Source organism: Pipra filicauda, unplaced genomic scaffold (assembly GCF_003945595.2).
Source record: "Pipra filicauda isolate LSUMZ 115617 unplaced genomic scaffold, ASM394559v2 scaffold45_size4122338_pilon, whole genome shotgun sequence".
In the NCBI taxonomy this organism is placed as follows: Eukaryota; Metazoa; Chordata; class Aves; order Passeriformes; family Pipridae; genus Pipra; species Pipra filicauda.
In genome coordinates, this window is record NW_024104598.1 from 3,025,926 (window position 1) to 3,044,593 (window position 18,668).

General features: G+C 41.5%; 1 protein-coding gene across 1 annotated transcript; it reads left to right on the forward strand.

Annotated features, from left to right (window-relative positions):
- Window positions 1-1,701: 1,701 nt before the first annotated feature.
- NADSYN1 (NAD synthetase 1) lies at window positions 1,702-18,462 on the forward strand. Its single transcript, XM_027732502.2, has 21 exons — window positions 1,702-1,811; window positions 2,092-2,152; window positions 2,622-2,738; window positions 3,523-3,576; window positions 3,961-4,050; window positions 4,454-4,505; window positions 5,176-5,264; window positions 6,387-6,504; window positions 7,371-7,502; window positions 8,261-8,335; window positions 8,505-8,629; window positions 8,841-8,889; window positions 9,519-9,621; window positions 10,285-10,453; window positions 10,790-10,925; window positions 12,183-12,289; window positions 13,095-13,226; window positions 13,630-13,699; window positions 13,781-13,909; window positions 14,362-14,538; window positions 17,322-18,462. Exons 1-21 carry the CDS (start codon window positions 1,727-1,729, stop codon window positions 17,373-17,375), a joined length of 2,124 nt encoding a protein of 707 aa, XP_027588303.1. The 5' UTR covers window positions 1,702-1,726; the 3' UTR covers window positions 17,376-18,462.
- Window positions 18,463-18,668: the final 206 nt, after the last annotated feature.

Below are 18,668 nucleotides of genomic sequence, written 5' to 3' on the forward strand. Positions count from 1 at the left end.
GACCTCGCAGGGAACAGGCAGTCACTTCGTGGCTGCCACAACACCCGGAGCAGCCTGTTCAGTGCCCTCTGGGGGAAGAACCTTTTTCTGATATCCAGCCTTCCCCTGACACAACTTCAGGCCGTTCCCGGGGGTCCTGTCACTGGTCACCACAGGGAGGAGATCAGTGCCTGTCCCTCTTGTTCCCCGCACCGGGAAGCCGTAGGCTCCAGTGTAGACTCCCATCAGTGTAGGCTCCAGTGTAGACTCCCATCAGTCTCCTGTCCAAGGAGGCACCTTAGACCTGCCCTGGGTCACAACAAAGCCCCGCAGCGCTGCAGGCCTGTCACTTTAAGTGGCCACAGAGCTCCAGCTTGTTACTTTTAGGCATCCACAGAGTCCCTAAACTGGATTGGACCACCTTGACTTGTCAGCAAGTTCTCAGGGTTCCACTGATCATTATAAAATGTACCATTATCTATCACTTCAGCATAATTTGCACCAGCCTGGTAGGAAAGGGCCTGGGGATGCTGGTCAAGAGCAGCTGAACACCAGCCCAGGTGGGCCCAGGTGGTCAAGAAACCCAATGACGTCCTGGCCTGTGTCATCCACAGTGTGACAGCGGGGCCAGGGCAGTGACCGTTCCCCCAGCCGGGCACTGCTGAGGCCCCTCCTTGAACCCTGGGGTCAGTTTTGGGCCCCTCGTGACGAGAAAGACATTGAGGGGCTGGAGCGTGTCCAGAGAAGGGGATGGAGCTGGGGAAGGGTCTGGAGCACGAGTGTGATGAGGGGTGGCTGAGGGAGCTGGGGGGGCTCAGCCTGGAGAAAAGGAGGCTCAGGGGGGACCTTCTCACTCTCTACAGCTCCCTGACAGGAGCGGGGAGCCGGCTGGGGAGGGAGTCTCTTCTCCCAAGTGATAAGCCACAGGACAAGAAGAAATGGCCTCAAGGTGCTTTAGCTAGGCGTGCTTTAGCTAGGATGTTAGGAAAAATTTCCTCATGGAAGGGGTTTCCAGGCATTGGAACAGACTGCCCAGGGCAGTGATGGAGTCACCATTCCTGGCAGTATTTAAAAGCCATGTAGATGTGGCACTTGGGGACATGGTTTAGTGGTGGGCTTGGCAGTGCTGGGGGAACGGTTGGACTTGGTCTTTACGTCTTAGACTTCAGGTCTTAGACTTCAGGTCTTTGCCAACCTAAAGGATTTATTCTAGTACAGAATAAAGTTAGAATCCAGTACGTAAGGAGGCTCAGGGCAGCCAAATATGGGATGAGGGGCACGAGAGAAGAGACTGGACTCTGAAGAGCCCCGTCCCTTTGGGATGAGCACCCTGAGAGCCGCCGGGGTGTCGCTGAAATGCGAACAGCACACAAAAAAACCCCATCTCACCCTGCTCCACCGAACCGCTCACACTCCGCACTCGGTTTGAGCGACACCTCTTAAAAGCTGCAGGGCTAAACAAAAAAAAAAAAAAACTGGCTAAGACCGTATTCCCGTTATCCCGGGCTGTGGGGATGTAAAACTGCGGAGAGCGGGTGCGGGGATGCAGCAGGGCCGGGCACTGTCAGATCTGTTCCCACGCAGCAGGTGCTCCTGGCGGGGCCGGAGGAGGGACCGGGAGGAGGGACCGGGAGGAGGGATCGGGAGGAGGGATCGGGAGGAGGGACCGGGGGAGGGATCGGGAGGAGGGATCGGGAGCGCCGGCACCGCCCCGGAAGCGGCCGGGAAGGAAGGCGGCGGGGCCACCATGGGCCGGGCAGTGACCGTGGCCACCTGCGCCCTCAACCAGTGGGCTCTGGACTTTGAGGGCAACCTGGAGAGGATTGTCAGAAGTGAGTGAGGTGGTGGTGGTGGCGGCGGCGGCGGCGGCGGCGGCGGCGGCATCTGCCGAGCTCCCTGGCTGCCCTCAGGAACCTTCCCTCCTTCCTTCCCTCTCTCTCTCCCTCCTTCCCTCTCTCCCTGCTTTCCTCCCTCCCTCTCTCCCTCCCTCCCTTCCTTCCTTCCCCCCTTCCTTCCCTCCTTTCCTTGCCTTCCCTCCCTGCCTCCCTCACGTTTCCCGTGCCTGTCCTGGAGCCCCGGGCAGGGCCGGGCTTTACCCCCCCGCTTTTCCAGGTATCGCCATCGCCAGGAGCAAAGGAGCGCGGTACCGGCTCGGCCCGGAGCTCGAGATCTGGTAAGAGCGCTTTGCTGGCTCGCTGCGCTCCCGGTTAATCGTGAAAAAACAGAGCAGGAAAACCAGCCCCGCAGCCCCGCAGTGCCCAAAGCTCAGTAAATACTTCAAGCGTGCGGCTGTCGGCGCTGAGAGAAGCGCTGTAGTTGCGAGCACAGGATTGGTTTGGCTTGGAAACCTGACCGATGCCGGTGATTTTTTTAACCGACTCCGGCGAGTTTCCCTTCAGGGAAAATGTGGCGCTTTGAATTCTGCCTGAATGCTGCCCTTGAAAGGAATGTCATGGGGCGATATAAAACGCCAGGGAGTTTTAAATGCTGTCAGTAGGGATGATGCTGACAGCGCTCCTTCCTCATTTTCTGTATAAATTACCTGTGTGGGTGAAATGTTCACAGTCTGAAGTAGTTCTGGTTCTTCACCTCTGGTGCTGAATTAGCTGAATTTTTGATTTCTTAAATGTTTTTGTATGCAGTGGTTACGGCTGCTCGGATCACTATTATGAGTCTGACACACTCCTGCATTCCTTTCAAGTTCTGGAAAAGCTTTTGGAGTCTCCAGCTACTCAAGATATTATCTGTGATGTGGGAATGTAAGTTTTGGGGTTTTTTTGTGTACATGTGATAAAGGGGTAGGTCTTCAGGGAATGCTGCCTCTGCCGTGTTTCTGGATAGCGAGGGCTCTGCACCAAACTTTCAAATGCATCTTAGGAACTGCACTACTTTCCTTCTTAATTACCGTGACTAGTACTGTAACATGTGAAACAATTTCTGAAAGATGATCCTTTTAAAGATTTCGGGTGAAATAGGATATTTGTTATTTATTTGGAACCCTAACAGCTGGGCCCAGCTCAGATTTTGTGTTGGATGTAGCACCAAGGGCTTTATAAATTGACTGTCTTTTAGGAATGCTGGGGCTCAGGTGACTTGCTTTGACTGACAGACATCTTTAAGCAACCTAAATGTGTGTCAAAATCACCGAAACCATTGTAAGTCATGTGCTGACAGTGACCAGTGATAAATTATAACTGTAAAATTAACACGTACACCGAGGTGTTAGTATTGATTTAAATGTGTAATTGGTTTTGAACTGGGCTGGTGGTATCATGGGAAGTCAGGTTCCTAAGGCATGCCACTGCTTGGGTAGTAGTTGACACATCTGAGACTGGCAGGATAGTCAGTAACTCTGATTTTTTTTTTTTTTCCAAACAACTACTTGAATTAAAAAAATTATAAGCTAAAACTTGATATATTGTTTTGCTTAATTCTTTTTAGTGAGATCTTAAAAATAGGTTTTGTGCAGTGAAGTAGATTCTGTAGCTTTTATAATTTCATTTAATGAGCTTAGTCACTGCCAACTGCTTCTTCTTTTCACAGGCCTGTTCTGCACAGAAATGTTCGCTACAACTGTCGGGTGATCTTTCTAAATAAGTAAGTTTTTTACATGTTTTATGGGATAACACATTAATGTATCCTTTCAGACAGCTATTTGGCCTTCAAGAAGGATTCTTCAGTGCTATGTAGACTGATGGAGTTTATCTACTAAATTTTGAGAGAGAATTAATGTTTTTCGCTATCTCTTTTTTTTTCTGGATTTGTAGAAACTAAATTCTCACTGGTTCTTGAAAGACTTAAAAAAAACCCCTTGACTCTGCAAACAGAAACTTGAAAAGTGTTTGCTTGTAGTAATTGTTCAATGTGCATCATAATAGGAAAAAAAAAAAAGAATTTATCTCAACCAGTGTTCATATATAGTCTCCTTTGGCTGTACATCAGATCTTAACTTGCCCTTCCTGTTTTGTTTTGTGATTTAAGGAAAATTCTTCTGATTAGACCAAAAATAGCATTGGCAAATGCAGGAAACTACAGAGAACTCAGGTGGTTCACCCCGTGGAGCAAAGCAAGGTATGCTGGTGACTGTTAAAACTGTGTTTAAAAACACAGCTGTTTGAAGGTGCAGCAGCAGAATTGAAATCTCTGCAGCAAATAATGGTCTGTTTTTTATAGGTCTAGTTTCTAGCTAGGATGGAGCATTGTTTACCATGCATTTCTGAAGCAAAGAGCTATAATTTGCAAGGTTATAATCTTAACATTTCTGATTTATTTAACTGCAATAAATACTTTAAATATTTTTTTAATTTAAAAATCTTTTTTATTATTTAAATATCTTTTTTTATTTTTAAACACATAGAACCCTGTACAACTTCAGTACAGTTTCTTTAATCAGTGTTAGAAGGTGTCAGAATGTGGAGTAAGTTTTTATGCTGTGATTTACCTAATGCATTCACAATCTATAAACTTGCTTTAGGCACGTGGAGGAATATTTTCTACCCAGGATCATTCAGGAAGTGACTGGACAGGTAGGTTGCTTTTTTTGCTTTTTTTTAACTTTAGTGTCCCCCACAGTCAGCAATTAAAAACTGCAGCACATCAAATTCTGCTGCCAGTCATGTTGCAAATTCATAGGTCTCAGTAGTTCTCAGTTACATTTAATGAGAGCATAATTTAACCTTTTGTATGTTAGTATGTGGCAACAAAGCAAGCAAATTTAAAATCAGCCTCAGTTATTTGTGTATACAGGACCCTGATTTGCTTATTTTACACAATTCTGGTACTGTGCTTGAGACTGGAATTGGGTATGTGTTTTTAAGTAACAGAAATAAAACTAAAAAAATCATTTGGCCTTCTTGATTCAGAAGGATCTAAAATTTAGGGTATTTTCCACTTAAGCAGGAATGTGATTCACAGCGTGAAACAGTCTCTGTTTTGTAGATAGAAGCAAAGCACTGGATCTGGATACTACTAAAATTTCAACATAAAATCCCAGTCAATCCAGAAATTTGCAATTTAGAGCTTTTTCTTTTATTAAACTTGGTACAAAAAGAAGGAAGGTGTAATGTGATTGATATTGTGTCACTCATTTCGCATGGGTATTCAATTTTTATATTTTTTTAAGATTTGTAGTTAACTTTTTGAATTGAATAGATTCTTCTATTACATATGTATAAGGATGTTCTTGTTTCTTCCCAGGAAACTGTTCCTTTTGGGGATGCAGTGCTAGCAACCAAAGATACCTGCCTAGGGGCAGAAATGTGTGAAGAACTCTGGACACCAAATAGGTAAAAGGGGAAAAGGAAATGAAAAATAAACTAAAACATACCCTGGGCCTGCCTGAAATAAATGTTTGAAAAGATCTGCTTGTTATTCTTCTATGTAATTTATCTTTCAGAAAATGACAGTAAGCTAAAATATAATTAGGAGCAATAAATACATTGTGGGAAAGATCTCACTAGGCTAGGTGCAGGATGGCCAAGAAATGTGGGTGGTTAAGCTAAATTAATTAGAAGGTAGGAGAGAGATACAAAAAGAACCAGAATGAAAGAAGTGACCTGAGGAAACAAATGACAGATAAACTACAGTGCTCACAATCCAGACACTGTTCAGCTTTTAGCTCAGCCTGAGGCTGAAATGTCCTCTCTGGATCTGTCTCTGTAACTTGATCGAGGCTCAAAGGTATTTTGTATCAATTTTTAGTATGGATTTTGTCCAGCAATCATAACTTTGTATTATTCCTACTCACTGTTCATGGTCTCAGAATTTCGAGATTATTATTAGGTCTTTTAATTACTTTATTCCTGTTAGCTCTGGATTTGACCAACTTCTCTAAGCCACTCCTCTTCACAGAGAAATTGAGCTCTCTTCTATTTGACAAGGCAGAGCACAGGCTTCTAGGCAACATCACTTTGAGATGTCTCACTTTTCTTAAAAATTCAGCTGTTAGCTTAGTCCTGGCTGCTTTCTTTTTTAACCAGCATCACACAGTGCATAAAGAAGCAACAAATAGTCACTAAGGAAAAGCAAAGCCTATTAACCTAAGTAATATTTCCTGTTATTATTTCAGTTCCTGTTACAATTTTAAAGTTCTTCCTAATGACAAAGAAGATCCCTTTCACAAAGGGGTGGAGTAGAGATGTGGCACTATGAAAGCTGTTTACAAAATGAACAAAATGTTCCTGATATATTTCCAAATCTCACATTAATTTCCTTGTAACTGCAGAAGGTGTGGTTTGTCAAAAATGTGATTTTTTTTTTCAGAATTCCTTTCTTAGGACATTGTCAAAAAAAAAAAAAAAAGGCAGCAAAAAATCTGCTTTTTGTGGTTCTGTTTTTGGATTTATTAAGAGACAAGGAAAATGGTCCCACAACTGACCTTGCCCTGTATATCCATGTTGCTTTGACAGCCCTCATATTGCCATGGGACTTGATGGTGTGGAAATCTTCACCAACTCTTCTGGGAGTCACCACGTGCTGCGAAAGGCTCACACCCGAGTGGATTTGGTGAATTCTGCCACAGCAAAGGTATTAATTTTAATATCCAAAAAAGGTTATGCACCTCTGGTTTTTTGTTTGTTTTTTTTTCAGAACAGTCTCCTCTCCTGTGGCAGGACATAGAAAGAGTGTGGGGGCCCTGACAGTCAACATATAAAAATCATCCAAAAGTCTCTTTCATTTCCTGAAAATGGCGGTTTCTTTCCCAATTTTCATTCACATAGCAACATTGTGTTGGGGAAGTATCACTATCAGGAAGGGGAAATAAAAATCAGTGTTTAAACTCGGCCTTAATTTTTCTCTGTTATCTTCTTACTTAAAAAAATATTTTTCTGCTTCGGAGGTTCTGTTTGTTTTAAAGAAAAGAAGACATTAAGTAATTGGACTGTAATCCTAACTGATAGTGATGGGGACAAAAATAAAGCAATGAGTGTACATTACACTGTGAAAAATGTGCAGCTGCTTGACCATTGTGATTTAACAGGCTTTGGTTATATTTAACAGTATCTGCTCTGTCCTCAGATATCCAAACACAGCTTCTGTCATCATCTTCCCCCTTTTCTTAATCTCAATTTGAACCTAGAATTTCAGTTTGGAAGTTCTGCCCTCTCTGTTCAGGCTATTCTTGCTACTAATAGAAGACTTTCAACTCTGTGAAAGGGACAGAGCTCACTCACTGCATTTACTCCATGTCATTACTTGTTTCTGTTGTGCATATCACATGCAAAGTACCTTTGCAAAAGACAAGGGAGAGCCCCAGCCTTAAATCATTTACAAGGTACAAAGAAGACTGTAAGAAGGGCAGGAACAGAGATAACATTTTGTCTTTTAACATCCTGTCAGGTGCTGTGTTCTGAACAGCATTTTTCCTTGTTTCCTGCATGTTTCCTTCCCAGAATGGTGGAATATACATTTTCGCAAACCAGAAGGGCTGCGATGGTGATCGTCTGTATTATGATGGCTGTGCCATGATTTCCATGAATGGAGAAACAGTTGCACAAGGATCCCAGTTCTCACTGGATGATGTGGTAATATATTCACCCCAGAGCTGCTAGTTACAGCTGAAATTAGTAAGGCTACATTGATGCTCAACACATGGTGAACACTCAGCGTTCCAGACATTCCAGACACTGGGCCCAGGTCCCTAGACTAAAAAAAGATGTATTTTAACTATGCTATTCAACTGGATCCAAGCTTTTTTCTTAGTCAGATTGCCCAGATCTGATCTGCAGTAGCTCTCCTGCTTTTGTGAGGGAGGAAGAGCTGTCACAGTGGAAGAACTTCATGAAAATGTTTTTGTGTGCAATCACGAGGTGGGGGAGAGACCCTGTTAACTTACACTCCCTTATCTAAAGAAAAAAAGTGCAATGGTCTCGGTGTTCTAATTATAACCCAGTTTTGAGACAAAAGGTTTCATATGTTGAGCTCTACTTCAGAAAGCGCCTTCTCAGTAGATTTGTCACCAAAATTGCAGGCTTCCTCACATTATGTGCCAAATCCATCTCTTTCCCCAGTGTGCTTCTTGCCTTGTCCTTTGCCACAGCTTTTTGGTGAACCTTTTGTTCAGCCATCTGACGAGGGCCATAAATTTGTTGTGGTTTGTGGGTGGGTTGGTCGTGCTCCCTCTTTAATCTAAGGAATTCTGCTGAGCCAGAGATGACCTGCGGAGTGAGCATAAAAATCCGTACGGAAAATTCCCCCGAATTTTTTTTATTATAGTCCTGGCCTGCCAAGCGTTGTTCATGTGTTTGTGTGGAAGGATCTGACATTGAAAGCCTTTCCACAGGAGGTGCTGGTTGCCACTCTGGACTTGGAGGATGTCCGAAGTTACAGAGCAGAGATTTCATCCCGTAACCTGGCGGTAAGAATCCTTTAGGGAGCTCGTGTTGGTAAACTCTGCCAAGTTGGAATAGTTACTGAATTTAAAAACTATTTGCATGTCTTGATTTTTCACAATGTTCTATGGATCTGATGTTTTATAGGTATATAAAACATCGATATCTTACGAATTCTTCTGTACTGTTGCTTAGGCAAGTAAAGCAAATCCTTATCCCAGGGTGAAAGTGAATTTTGCTCTGTCATGTCCTGATGATGTAGCTGTACCTACCTGTATGCCAATCCAATGGAGGTATCATAGTCCTGAGGAGGAGATCAGGTAAACATACACTGAATCTGTTGCTTGAAAATTATTTTGATTTAAAAAAACCCAAAAAGCAAAAGTCAAACAAACCAAAGAAAGAGATAATCATAAGATGTTACTTAGATTTAAGTAAAGAAAGTGTCTCATTGGAAGACCACAGGAAATATGTTGACTTGCTTAGGTATTATTCCACAACCCTCTAAGAATAATCGTTCTGTAATTTCAGCCTTGGACCTGCATGTTGGCTTTGGGACTATTTAAGGCGCAGCAAACAGGTAAAATAATTGGTTTTGTTCTTTGCCTTGGTTACACATCATCTTCTGTGCCACAGGGACAGGGCACATTGCAATCCTGTGCAGCTGGGAATGCAAAGGGATGTTAGTCCAAGGTTCAAGGTTAGAGTTTTTCACTGGTAGCTCATTCAGACTTAAAAATTGTATTCCAAATGTGACTTCAGTGTGCTCTTTGCACCTTTCCCTTAGGAATTGTGCTTTTCTTTGCAAGTCAAGCTTACCTAACAAAGGGGATTTCTTCTTACTGTTTTTCAGTAAGGAAAATATTGGAATGGTATAATAGAGATGTGTAAAATAAGCAGAGTGATGTGAACTCATAACTCAGTTTAATAGTAAAGTATATATGAAAAAGTAATCATTTTTATTATCTCTTCTTTCTTACTAGAGGGTAAAGACTTACTGGAAGTTTTTCTAGCCAAAGGATTTACACTGACTACTTGTTTTGTTATCCAGTTGAGGAGAGTTTATTTTGCTTTTCCCCAGTAGAATATAAGCAACTCGAACAATGCACCTGTCATTCTTTTACTACAAGATGTGTTTCTAAATAGTACAGTGTATTTTTTTTTTTCTGATTTTGCTACATGGAACATCTTCCTTGCTCTATTTTCAAGGCAGGATTTCTCCTACCTCTTAGCGGTGGAATCGACAGCTCTGCTACAGCCTGCATAGTGTATTCCATGTGTCACCAGGTTTGCTTGGCAGTCAAGAATGGAAGTAAGTAGATCTGTGTGTCTGGCCAGCCATGCTCACTAGTGGTTACAGACAAGTTAATATTATCTGGGTGTAGTAGATGCAAGAGGTCATCGTTGGCACTCCTTCCCAGTTGTTCCAATGGAGTCCTTTGCATCTCCTCTGAAATTCCAAGCAAAAAACCTATGTGCAGGTTCAGATTTTTTGAATTAGCTTAGTAGTTTTCATTTTGGGTTCAAGAATTGGATGTGGAACTCAGACTTGTTTCTGTCTGGAGTATTGTTCGTTGCTAATGTAGTTTTGGGATTTCAGTTTATCCTGAAAGTTTTCTCCTTCTATTAAAATCAGCACTACAAAACATGGTTAGGCATGGTTCAAGCTCTAAAACTGGCTTTAAATAGACTTTTTGCATTTAACTAAGCCTTTGTACATATTGGGTTATGTTTTCTACGAAGATTCTTTAATAGATCAAAAGGATTTAACATTTCCGTGTCCAAAATCAGAAGCAAACCCAGTAATTCTTTTATTTGATACCCGAAATTTTGTCTGGGGAGTTGGACGATGGAATCATCTTATTTGGTGTGAAGCTTAACTGGAATACAAGGAAGGTACAAGGTATTTGCACGTCCTGGGTAGCAGGAGTGCAACAATTTGCCCTCTTGTTGTGTTCCTCTGCCCTGCCCTCAGATGCAGATGTGCTGGCTGATGCCCGAAGGATTGTCCACGACGAGACCTACATCCCCGAGGATCCTCGGGAATTCTGCAAGCGTGTCTTTACCACGTGCTACATGGCCAGTGAGAATTCCTCCCAGGACACCTGCAACAGGGCAAAACTTCTGGCTGAGCAAATAGGCAGGTACAAGCTGGGGGGGAAAAAAAAAAAACCAACACGTGTTCTGGCAAAGACTTTCATCTCAAACTTGCAAATTCTAAAATGGGAAAAAAATAAGAGGAATAGGAGGTGTGTTAAGTAGGATTACTACAGATATTATTTAAGTGTTAATGTGAGGTAAACTTAAAAGTGTTTGGCAAAGCACAGCCTCTGGAAAGTGTTGTTCTTTCCTAAATTTCTTCCTACCAGATCTGGCAGCCTTAAAACATCACATGATGGGTGGGGTTTTTTTGCTTTTTAATGCTATTTTATGTAGCCAGATTGTGCTGGTTGAGTCACTTCTGCTTGAATTCTTCTCAGCTATCACATCAACCTGAACATAGATGTGGCTGTGAAAGCTGTTGTGGGAATTTTCAGCATGGTGACAGGTCGAACTCCCCGATTTTCTGTCTACGGAGGGAGCAGCAGAGAAAGCTTAGCACTGCAGAATGTGCAGGTGTGTGGAGGCTGAATCAGGTCAGACCCTCTTGGTTGTGGTTTTTTTTTGAGTACAAAATGGTAAAATACCAACCTGAACTTGTGATATGTCCCTGAAGATTCGTGGGCTTCCCAGTAAATAAATGCTTGTCTGCAGCAGAAATCTACAGTCTCACATAATTCAGGAGGAGACCAGTTGTTTATGACTTCTGTAGGAGGGTCAGGAAGGAAGAGTATCTGCCTGTATCACATCAACAGCACTGGTCTAGGTGCCTTTTAGAAAGGCATCCCAACAGACAGTTGCCAGGTCAGGAAAACAAGCAGCAAAGTATCTCAACAGGCAAGTCGGAGTCCGGCAGGACTGTGGCAGGTCAAGACCCAAAAATACTGCTGCTGTACACTTTCCCCTGGTGAATGTTGGCAGCCTCTAAAAGTCTCTGAGGGAGATATCAAGCTTACCCATTTCAATTCCTAGATGTCCTCGGTTTTAGAAAGTAGAAGAGAATATTTTAAATTTTTTTTCTTTTTTTTTAACATCAGGAGGTACTTAATCTTCATTAGGCTTATTTTGGCCTATTCTAAAAAGCTTCCAATCCAACCAGCAACTCTGCTTCAATTCTGGCTCGGTGTTGGTCATCCTATTTGGTAGTTTTCTGTTAGTTTGAGGACTTGATCTTTCTCCTCTCTATTACTGGAGAAATCCAGCTGTCTCCTCTGGAAGCAAACATTGGATCTTTGATCAGCTCTTTGGATAGGCTTTAGTCACAGAGTGTCATGATTTGCTTAACACCACAGTTGTGGTTGGAGCTGGAGGATGAATCCCAGCTTGGTTTGGTATTATTACCATCCTTGGAAAAAGCTGAATTTCAGAAAGGGGACAAAAAAGGAAAGTGAATTTGTTACAAATTTTGAATAAATATTTGAATAAAGGGATTTATTTTACTCCATAAAAAAGTAGACAGGGTGGTAGACAGATGGTTGATGGTTGATCCCTTGTGGATCCTTGTAGGAGGTAGAAAATGGCAACTGCTCCCCATTCTGCAGTTCAGAGCAGAACAAACTTGCTCAGTCATGGAAGTCTGTGGCAGTGACAGATACTGAACCTGGCTTTACTAAGTGTGTTCAGCATCTTCTCCACAATACTGCTGTTCATGCAGTACCACCCCTCACATTTTGTTCTTTATGGGGTTTTTTTAGGGAATTGATTAATAAAAGTGACTGGGGAGAAATTAACTCTGCTTTGTAAACTTGATTTCTCTTTCATTTTGCTTTACAGGCTAGAATAAGAATGGTCCTTGCCTACCTGTTTGCTCAGCTGACACTGTGGGCTCGTGGGATGCCAGGGGGACTGCTGGTGCTGGGATCTGCCAATGTGGATGAAAGGTGGGTGAAAATTAGAAATCTAAACCCAGGTTGAACAGGTCACTGCATTTCCTGGCAACTTTACCAAATTCCAGTGTAGGTTATTACTCAGAAGAGGTAAAAAACCTAAGAATATACTGATAAGTATATTCTGATAAGTATATTATATAAGTATATAATAAGTGAAATTAGTTGAAATAGTAGAATCAACCTGAATGGAAAATTGTTTGTTTTTCAGAAGTTTAGCCAAAGTATTGCTATAGCTTTCCAATAATATGCTGTTTTCAGTAGAGCTTGCCCTGTGCATTCACTAGGTTAACTTCCCAATTTGTGGCATTTTCGATTACTGGATTAGGAATTTAGGTGTGAACTTTGAGTTGAAAAATAGATTTTAAAATCTGGAGTTATTAGAGCCGAGTATTTGAAGATTAAAGCAATCCCTGTATGACTGTGGGATTGTTAACCTCTAAAGCTGTGAGAGTACTGTGTGCTGGTTCTGTGGGTGTTTTGGGATTTATTTTGTTAATTAGTCAGCGTGGTATTTCAGTTGTTTTGCATCAGATATATTGCCTTAGCGTGGGCAGTTTGGCAGTGCTTCATAATTGTTTAAAATATCTTCTGCAGGCAGTTCCATGGCTTTAGGATAGCCCTGTTGCAGCTGAACATGTTTGCCCTTTAGGTATAAATACATTACAATGTGCAATCTGTTCCTCCCTTTCTTTCTTCAGCATATAAATTCCTATTTATATGGTACCAATGATCACATGTTATACTACAGCTACATTATTATTTTCAATGCCAATATAAAATCCCCTCTCTGGCTCAGTCTCCGAGGCTACCTGACGAAGTACGATTGCTCCAGTGCTGACATCAATCCCATCGGTGGCATCAGCAAGACTGATTTGAAGAACTTCATCCAGTATTGCATTGAAAACTTCCAGCTCACAGCCCTCAGAAGGTGAGCAGTGGTTCCCTGGCTGTGTTTGCCTGCAGCATATTTTGGGCTTTATGCTTTGGTTTTCTCTGCCACCAGAGCTAAGCTGCAGTAATACTTCCAGTGCTAACCAAGTATTCTGCACATCTCTCTGTTCTGAAATGTATGGGCTTGCACAACCCTGTGCAAGCATTTGTGGGGTTAATGCCACTGAAGGACCTGTTTGAACCAGATGCTTTGTTTTTTAAACCTGGACTAGCTTGCAGGTACCACTTCTTTAGTTATCTAGTCCTTTAGCAGCTTATGCCCTGAAAAAGTTCTGAATAGAGCATTTGATTTTTTTTTTTAACAAACCAGACTGTTTTGTTAAGTGACACTCATAAGACTGGATAGAATTCACATTTTTCCTTTTACCTTTTCGTTACAGTATCATGTCAGCTCCACCCACTGCAGAGTTAGAGCCCCTGGTGGACGGACAAGTGGCTCAAACTGATGAGGTAATTAATTGCTCCATAAAACTATTAATTATAGTTTCCATAGTTAAGATTTTCAGTGACTTCCTGTGTGTGTGTTTTCAGGCAGATATGGGGATGACATATGCAGAGCTCTCCATCTATGGCAAATTAAGAAAAATTGCAAAGGCTGGACCATACAGTATGTTCTGCAAGCTGATTAATATGTGGAAGGAAGTTTGTACTCCAAGAGAGGTAATATACCAAAAGTAACAACAACAAAAAAATAAAAATAATATAATGTTTTTGCTGAAATAGAGTATGTTTGGAGAAAGGTCAAGTTCCTTTTAACTGAAAGGGTTATTTTCATTATTTTGTGTAGTAGAATATGCTGGAAGAGCTGGTCTGCATCTCTTAAATGGAGCTTGTTGTCTGTGTTGCAAATTGTTAAAACAGTAATTGGGTAATTTGAAAATAATTGCTTCAGAACTACACCTTCAAGGGAGAATTGTTCTCTGAAATATAGATGGCCAACTAGTCTTGAAGCCTTTGGTTATGTGTTCTGAGACCAAAAAATGGCTCTTGCTCTGGAAGAATATCTACACTGTGTAATGGTAGAACACACTCTCCAAAATACTCTACTCCTCTAAATCTTTTAAATACTAAGAAACTTCGTCTGATTAAGGGCTATATTCTTTGTACACCAGGTGGCATCCAAGGTCAAGCATTTCTTCAGGATGTATTCAGTTAACAGGCATAAAATGACCACCCTCACTCCTTCCTACCACGCTGAAAACTACAGCCCTGACGACAACAGGTTTGACCTGAGGCCTTTCCTTTACAACACCACGTGGTCCTGGCAGTTCAGGTGTATAGACAAACAGGTAAATGCCCTCTTATTCTTGCATGGTTTTGTATCTAAAATCCTCACAGTGGGTTGAGCCTGGTTCCAGCGAATCTCCAGCACAAGACCATGAGCACTTAGGGCAATTTAGTTACCACAGAAATAACTGTGATTGTTGTTTTCACGTAACTGCGAGGCCAAGAATCCTCTGGTTTCAGTGTAGGCTGTTTGGTTTGGGTGTTGGTTTTTTTTATTGTCATAATGCTATGAAAACAAGAAAAAAAAAGAATATATCTACTGAGGCCAGGAACTAATAAGTGTACCCAAACTCATGGAGTCTCGTGCTAGTCAGGACAACAAGCTTATGTGTTTCACTTTCAGTTCAGGACCTGTCTGAAGGGATCTGTCTAATTGCAGAATTAAGACTTGACCTACATCTGTGTGGGGAAAGCCAATAAGAGGCAGCAATTCACTGTGAATGCTTTTCCCACCTGCTTCTGCAACATTTGCTTTTTTAAACCTCACTTCAGTTGACTCACAAGTGCATATTTGCTCAAACACAGCAACAGTAATTGTACCATTCTTAGCTTGAGCACTGTGAGGTGTGGAAGGGCTCAGGCATTTACAAGAACCAAACTTTTTGCAGTTTTTAGCCAACCCTTCAAACTCTTTTTTAATGCCTCTTTTACGGCAAAAGTGCTGGGGTGAAGGATTTTAGCACCTTGAAAGTTTTTCTGCCAGAGATTTTACACCCCAGTTGCTTTTAAGAATATGTTTATGTATGTAATAAAATATTAATTCCTTCTTCTGTGAAATGCCAGACATGTTGTAATAGTGTTTTATTACCTTGAAACCTGGGATAAAAGCTACCATGTGCAGTACTTTATTGCAGGTCTGTATGGTGGGGGGGTTTTTTCCATCATTTTGGACTTTTTCCCACTGAAGTCCAGGACAAAAGTTCTTTTGGCCTCAGTGGGAGTCGGGTAAAATATTTTTGTAGGGTCTGGACCAAAATGTAATTATTTTATGCTTACAGTAAATGTGATTAAGATCTTTGAATGATGCAGGATCTTGTTACACTCTTTAACTAGATTTGTATGTAATAGCAGTTGTGCTGGGCAAGGGTACTGGCCATTGCAACTTATTCCTGAAAACTGGGAGTCAAGCCTGGGGAAGATTTTATTATGCAGGCAACAGTAACTTGGACTGATAAGAGTTCAGCAGTAACCTGAGCTGATAACTCATGTAGCTTTTTGCAAGACTGGAAAATAATAACTTACTCTATTCAGGAAAGGCAGTGTGGTTTCCTCTTACTCTGTGTGTTCAGCACAATTGTATTTCTGAAGACAGTCACTCTCTAGGACAATGTCTCACTGGGAGTTCTGCTCCTGGGACTTAATCTGCACTTAAGGTTTTTCTGGTGTAGTAACAAACCTGTGAAAATAAGTCATAAACTCGACATAAACCCCACCTTTATTTAGGTAATGCCAGGTTTTCCTGTAGAAGAGTCACGTTACAGGTCGAGCTCATTTGTGAATGGAAACAGCTTGGAGTGCTAATGATGGAGAAACCCTTTGGATTTGTGGAAAGAGTTTTTCTGCTTTGGATGTTTGTAGTGTAGTCAAACCAGTTTAGTTATCTGCTCTTTTTAAGTGCAAAATTCCCTTTGTATTTGCTGCAGAAGGAACGTGGGTAGGAGGAAGTTTAGATCAGAGTGTTTGCTGGGAATTGCCAGATACGCCCTTGGAGTCTTAATGTCATTCAGCTCTACCTAACTGAGGGTTCCACCCAGGGGGTGAACTTTCTAGTGGTTTAGAGCACCAGTAGTAGCTGTGTCTGTAGCTTCTGCCTTGGAGTTGTGTCTGAAATAAAGGATCTGTGGTTAGAACACGCACTTTTTACAACTTCTAGATGCCAAAATGTTCTTTGGGATTTCAATAGGTGGCATAATTTGGAGGAACAGAGGACAGGTTGCACATCCACCCCCAATGATCGGGTATCTGCAGGCTGCCTTCTGCTTTTTCCAGTGTTTACTGGTCATTCCACAATGACCAAAAGTTTTATCAGCCTTCTAAAAACCTGATATTTGCATGTCTTTCACAACCAGTGGCAGATACTGATGGAAGAACATAAGAACAGGGAATTTATTATATGACTCTCCCTCTATATCCTCATAGATTTGGGGAATATGGAATAGAATTTTCCAGAGTTAGAGGTAACATGCAGAACATTGTGTTTAGTTTGTGCTCTTGGTCTATTCTCCCTGAGTTTGTAGAATCCTTTCTGAAACTATATTGTTATCCTTAACAACAGCTTAGCTTAATAAAGGTAATTTTAAGCTTTAAGAACAGTGAAGGTCAGTTTTATAGAACTATGTATGTGAGTATGAAAAGCATTTCCTGTGGTCATGTTAATTATTCTGGGCTCTCTGTTAGGGGCAAGATTCCAGGTTTACAACCTGATCTGCTCTGACAGCTGTCACTGAAAGGGCAGTCTTGCCTGCCTCCCTGTTTCTCCCAGCTTCTGAGGTGGCTTTGGTGCCTGTCTCACTCCTTGGGCAGCCAAATGAAGTCACCAAACTGACAAAAAACTGGGAAGTGATGGGAGCAGGCAGCCAAAGGGAGGGGTGGGTGGGAAGAAAGCTTCACCTTTTAACTGCAACTAACACCCAGTTCAGCTCAGCTGTGCCCTAGAGTGTATCCCACTGTTGGTTCCTGGTAAATCTGGGCTCCACACTGTTTTGTGATGGAAGTCTGAAAAGACAGGAGACATTAAATGCAAGCTCATTTTTGCTGTTGAATTGGTTTCCTTTTTTACTTGCAGGTGTCCAAACTAGAAAAAAAGGAAGGAATTTCTCCAGTTGAAGACGTGGACTGATTTCCTGTCTTGTTTAACTGTGGTAATTAATTTGCCAAAGCAGAATGTTCCAAACTGGATTATACTGTGATAATGAGCAGCGATGACCCAAACAATTGTTGAGTCCTCTTTTTTTTTTTTTTTTTAATTGACTCCCTGGTTTATTCCCAATATACTTAAACTATAAATTGGCTAAGGAATCATTTACTAAGGATTTCCTTCAAATACTTCGTTTAAAATATTTGGATAAGCCCATCATAAATAAATATAAATAAATACAGGGTAGTCTTTTGTAAAAGTAAATGCACATACACACATGAAGTTTGGTTCTCATAACTTGGATATGATTTTTGAGTAACATTTAGCTGAAAGTAAAATTTTAACAGTTCTGGCATGTGCCGTTGAGGGCAAAAACTCATCTTACTTTGCAATAAACTTGTAATTTTGTCATGCTAATTGACTCAGTTCTTATTTTTCATGGTTTTTATTTATCTAACATTTGCTTTGAAGACTGGTCCAGTGTTTTGAAGGATCACATAAAGTCTAATTCAGCAAGGTATTGGAAGCATGTCTACCTTGAAGCAGATGGGTAATCTCCTTGTTAGTGGGATCAAAATTAAGAGTTCAGCTTCTTGTTTTGTTTCAATATTGCAGAATTAAGTATAAAACCAGCTTCCTTTGAGCTCAATTAGAGTGTTACTCACCTTCCACCTCCTGTTTACAAAAGCTTAAATTTAAACTTCACTGATCTTTTAAATGTGTCCAGTGCCTGAGTCCCTTTTCTGCCTTTTCATTTAATGTTTAGCTGTTTCTGTTTCTTTTTTAAAACTTGTTTTGAAAGGTGCAATTTTAAGAGGGGAAACTAGAAACACGTTTCTGAAGTTCTGGGTGAACAACACTCAAACAGCAGAAGAGCTTAGACCAAGTGAGACTTCTGTTAAAATAGTCCTGCATTGTGCTGGTGAGAAATGTCTGCTGAAGAGCACCTTCTCCACATTTGTTTTTCATGATCCAGACAGAGTTGATTCACTTGGAGTTAAAGATGCTGCATTGTTTGTTGTGGGTTTATTGTATTGTATTAATTTAAATACATAACTAACTTACCTTAGTGGATGCTGCTGATGTGAAGAATGTTTGTTTGTCTGTTGGAAAACCCCAGGTGAGATGTGCCTTCTCTCACAGTTAGTTGGGCACTTCCACTTCCCATTGCAGACAGAGGGAGTAGATGAATTTTGAACAGAAGCTCAAGAATTCATTGTATATTTGAAGGTTTCATATTTCTTTTTTCCCTCCTGAAGCTGCTGGTTTGTCTTT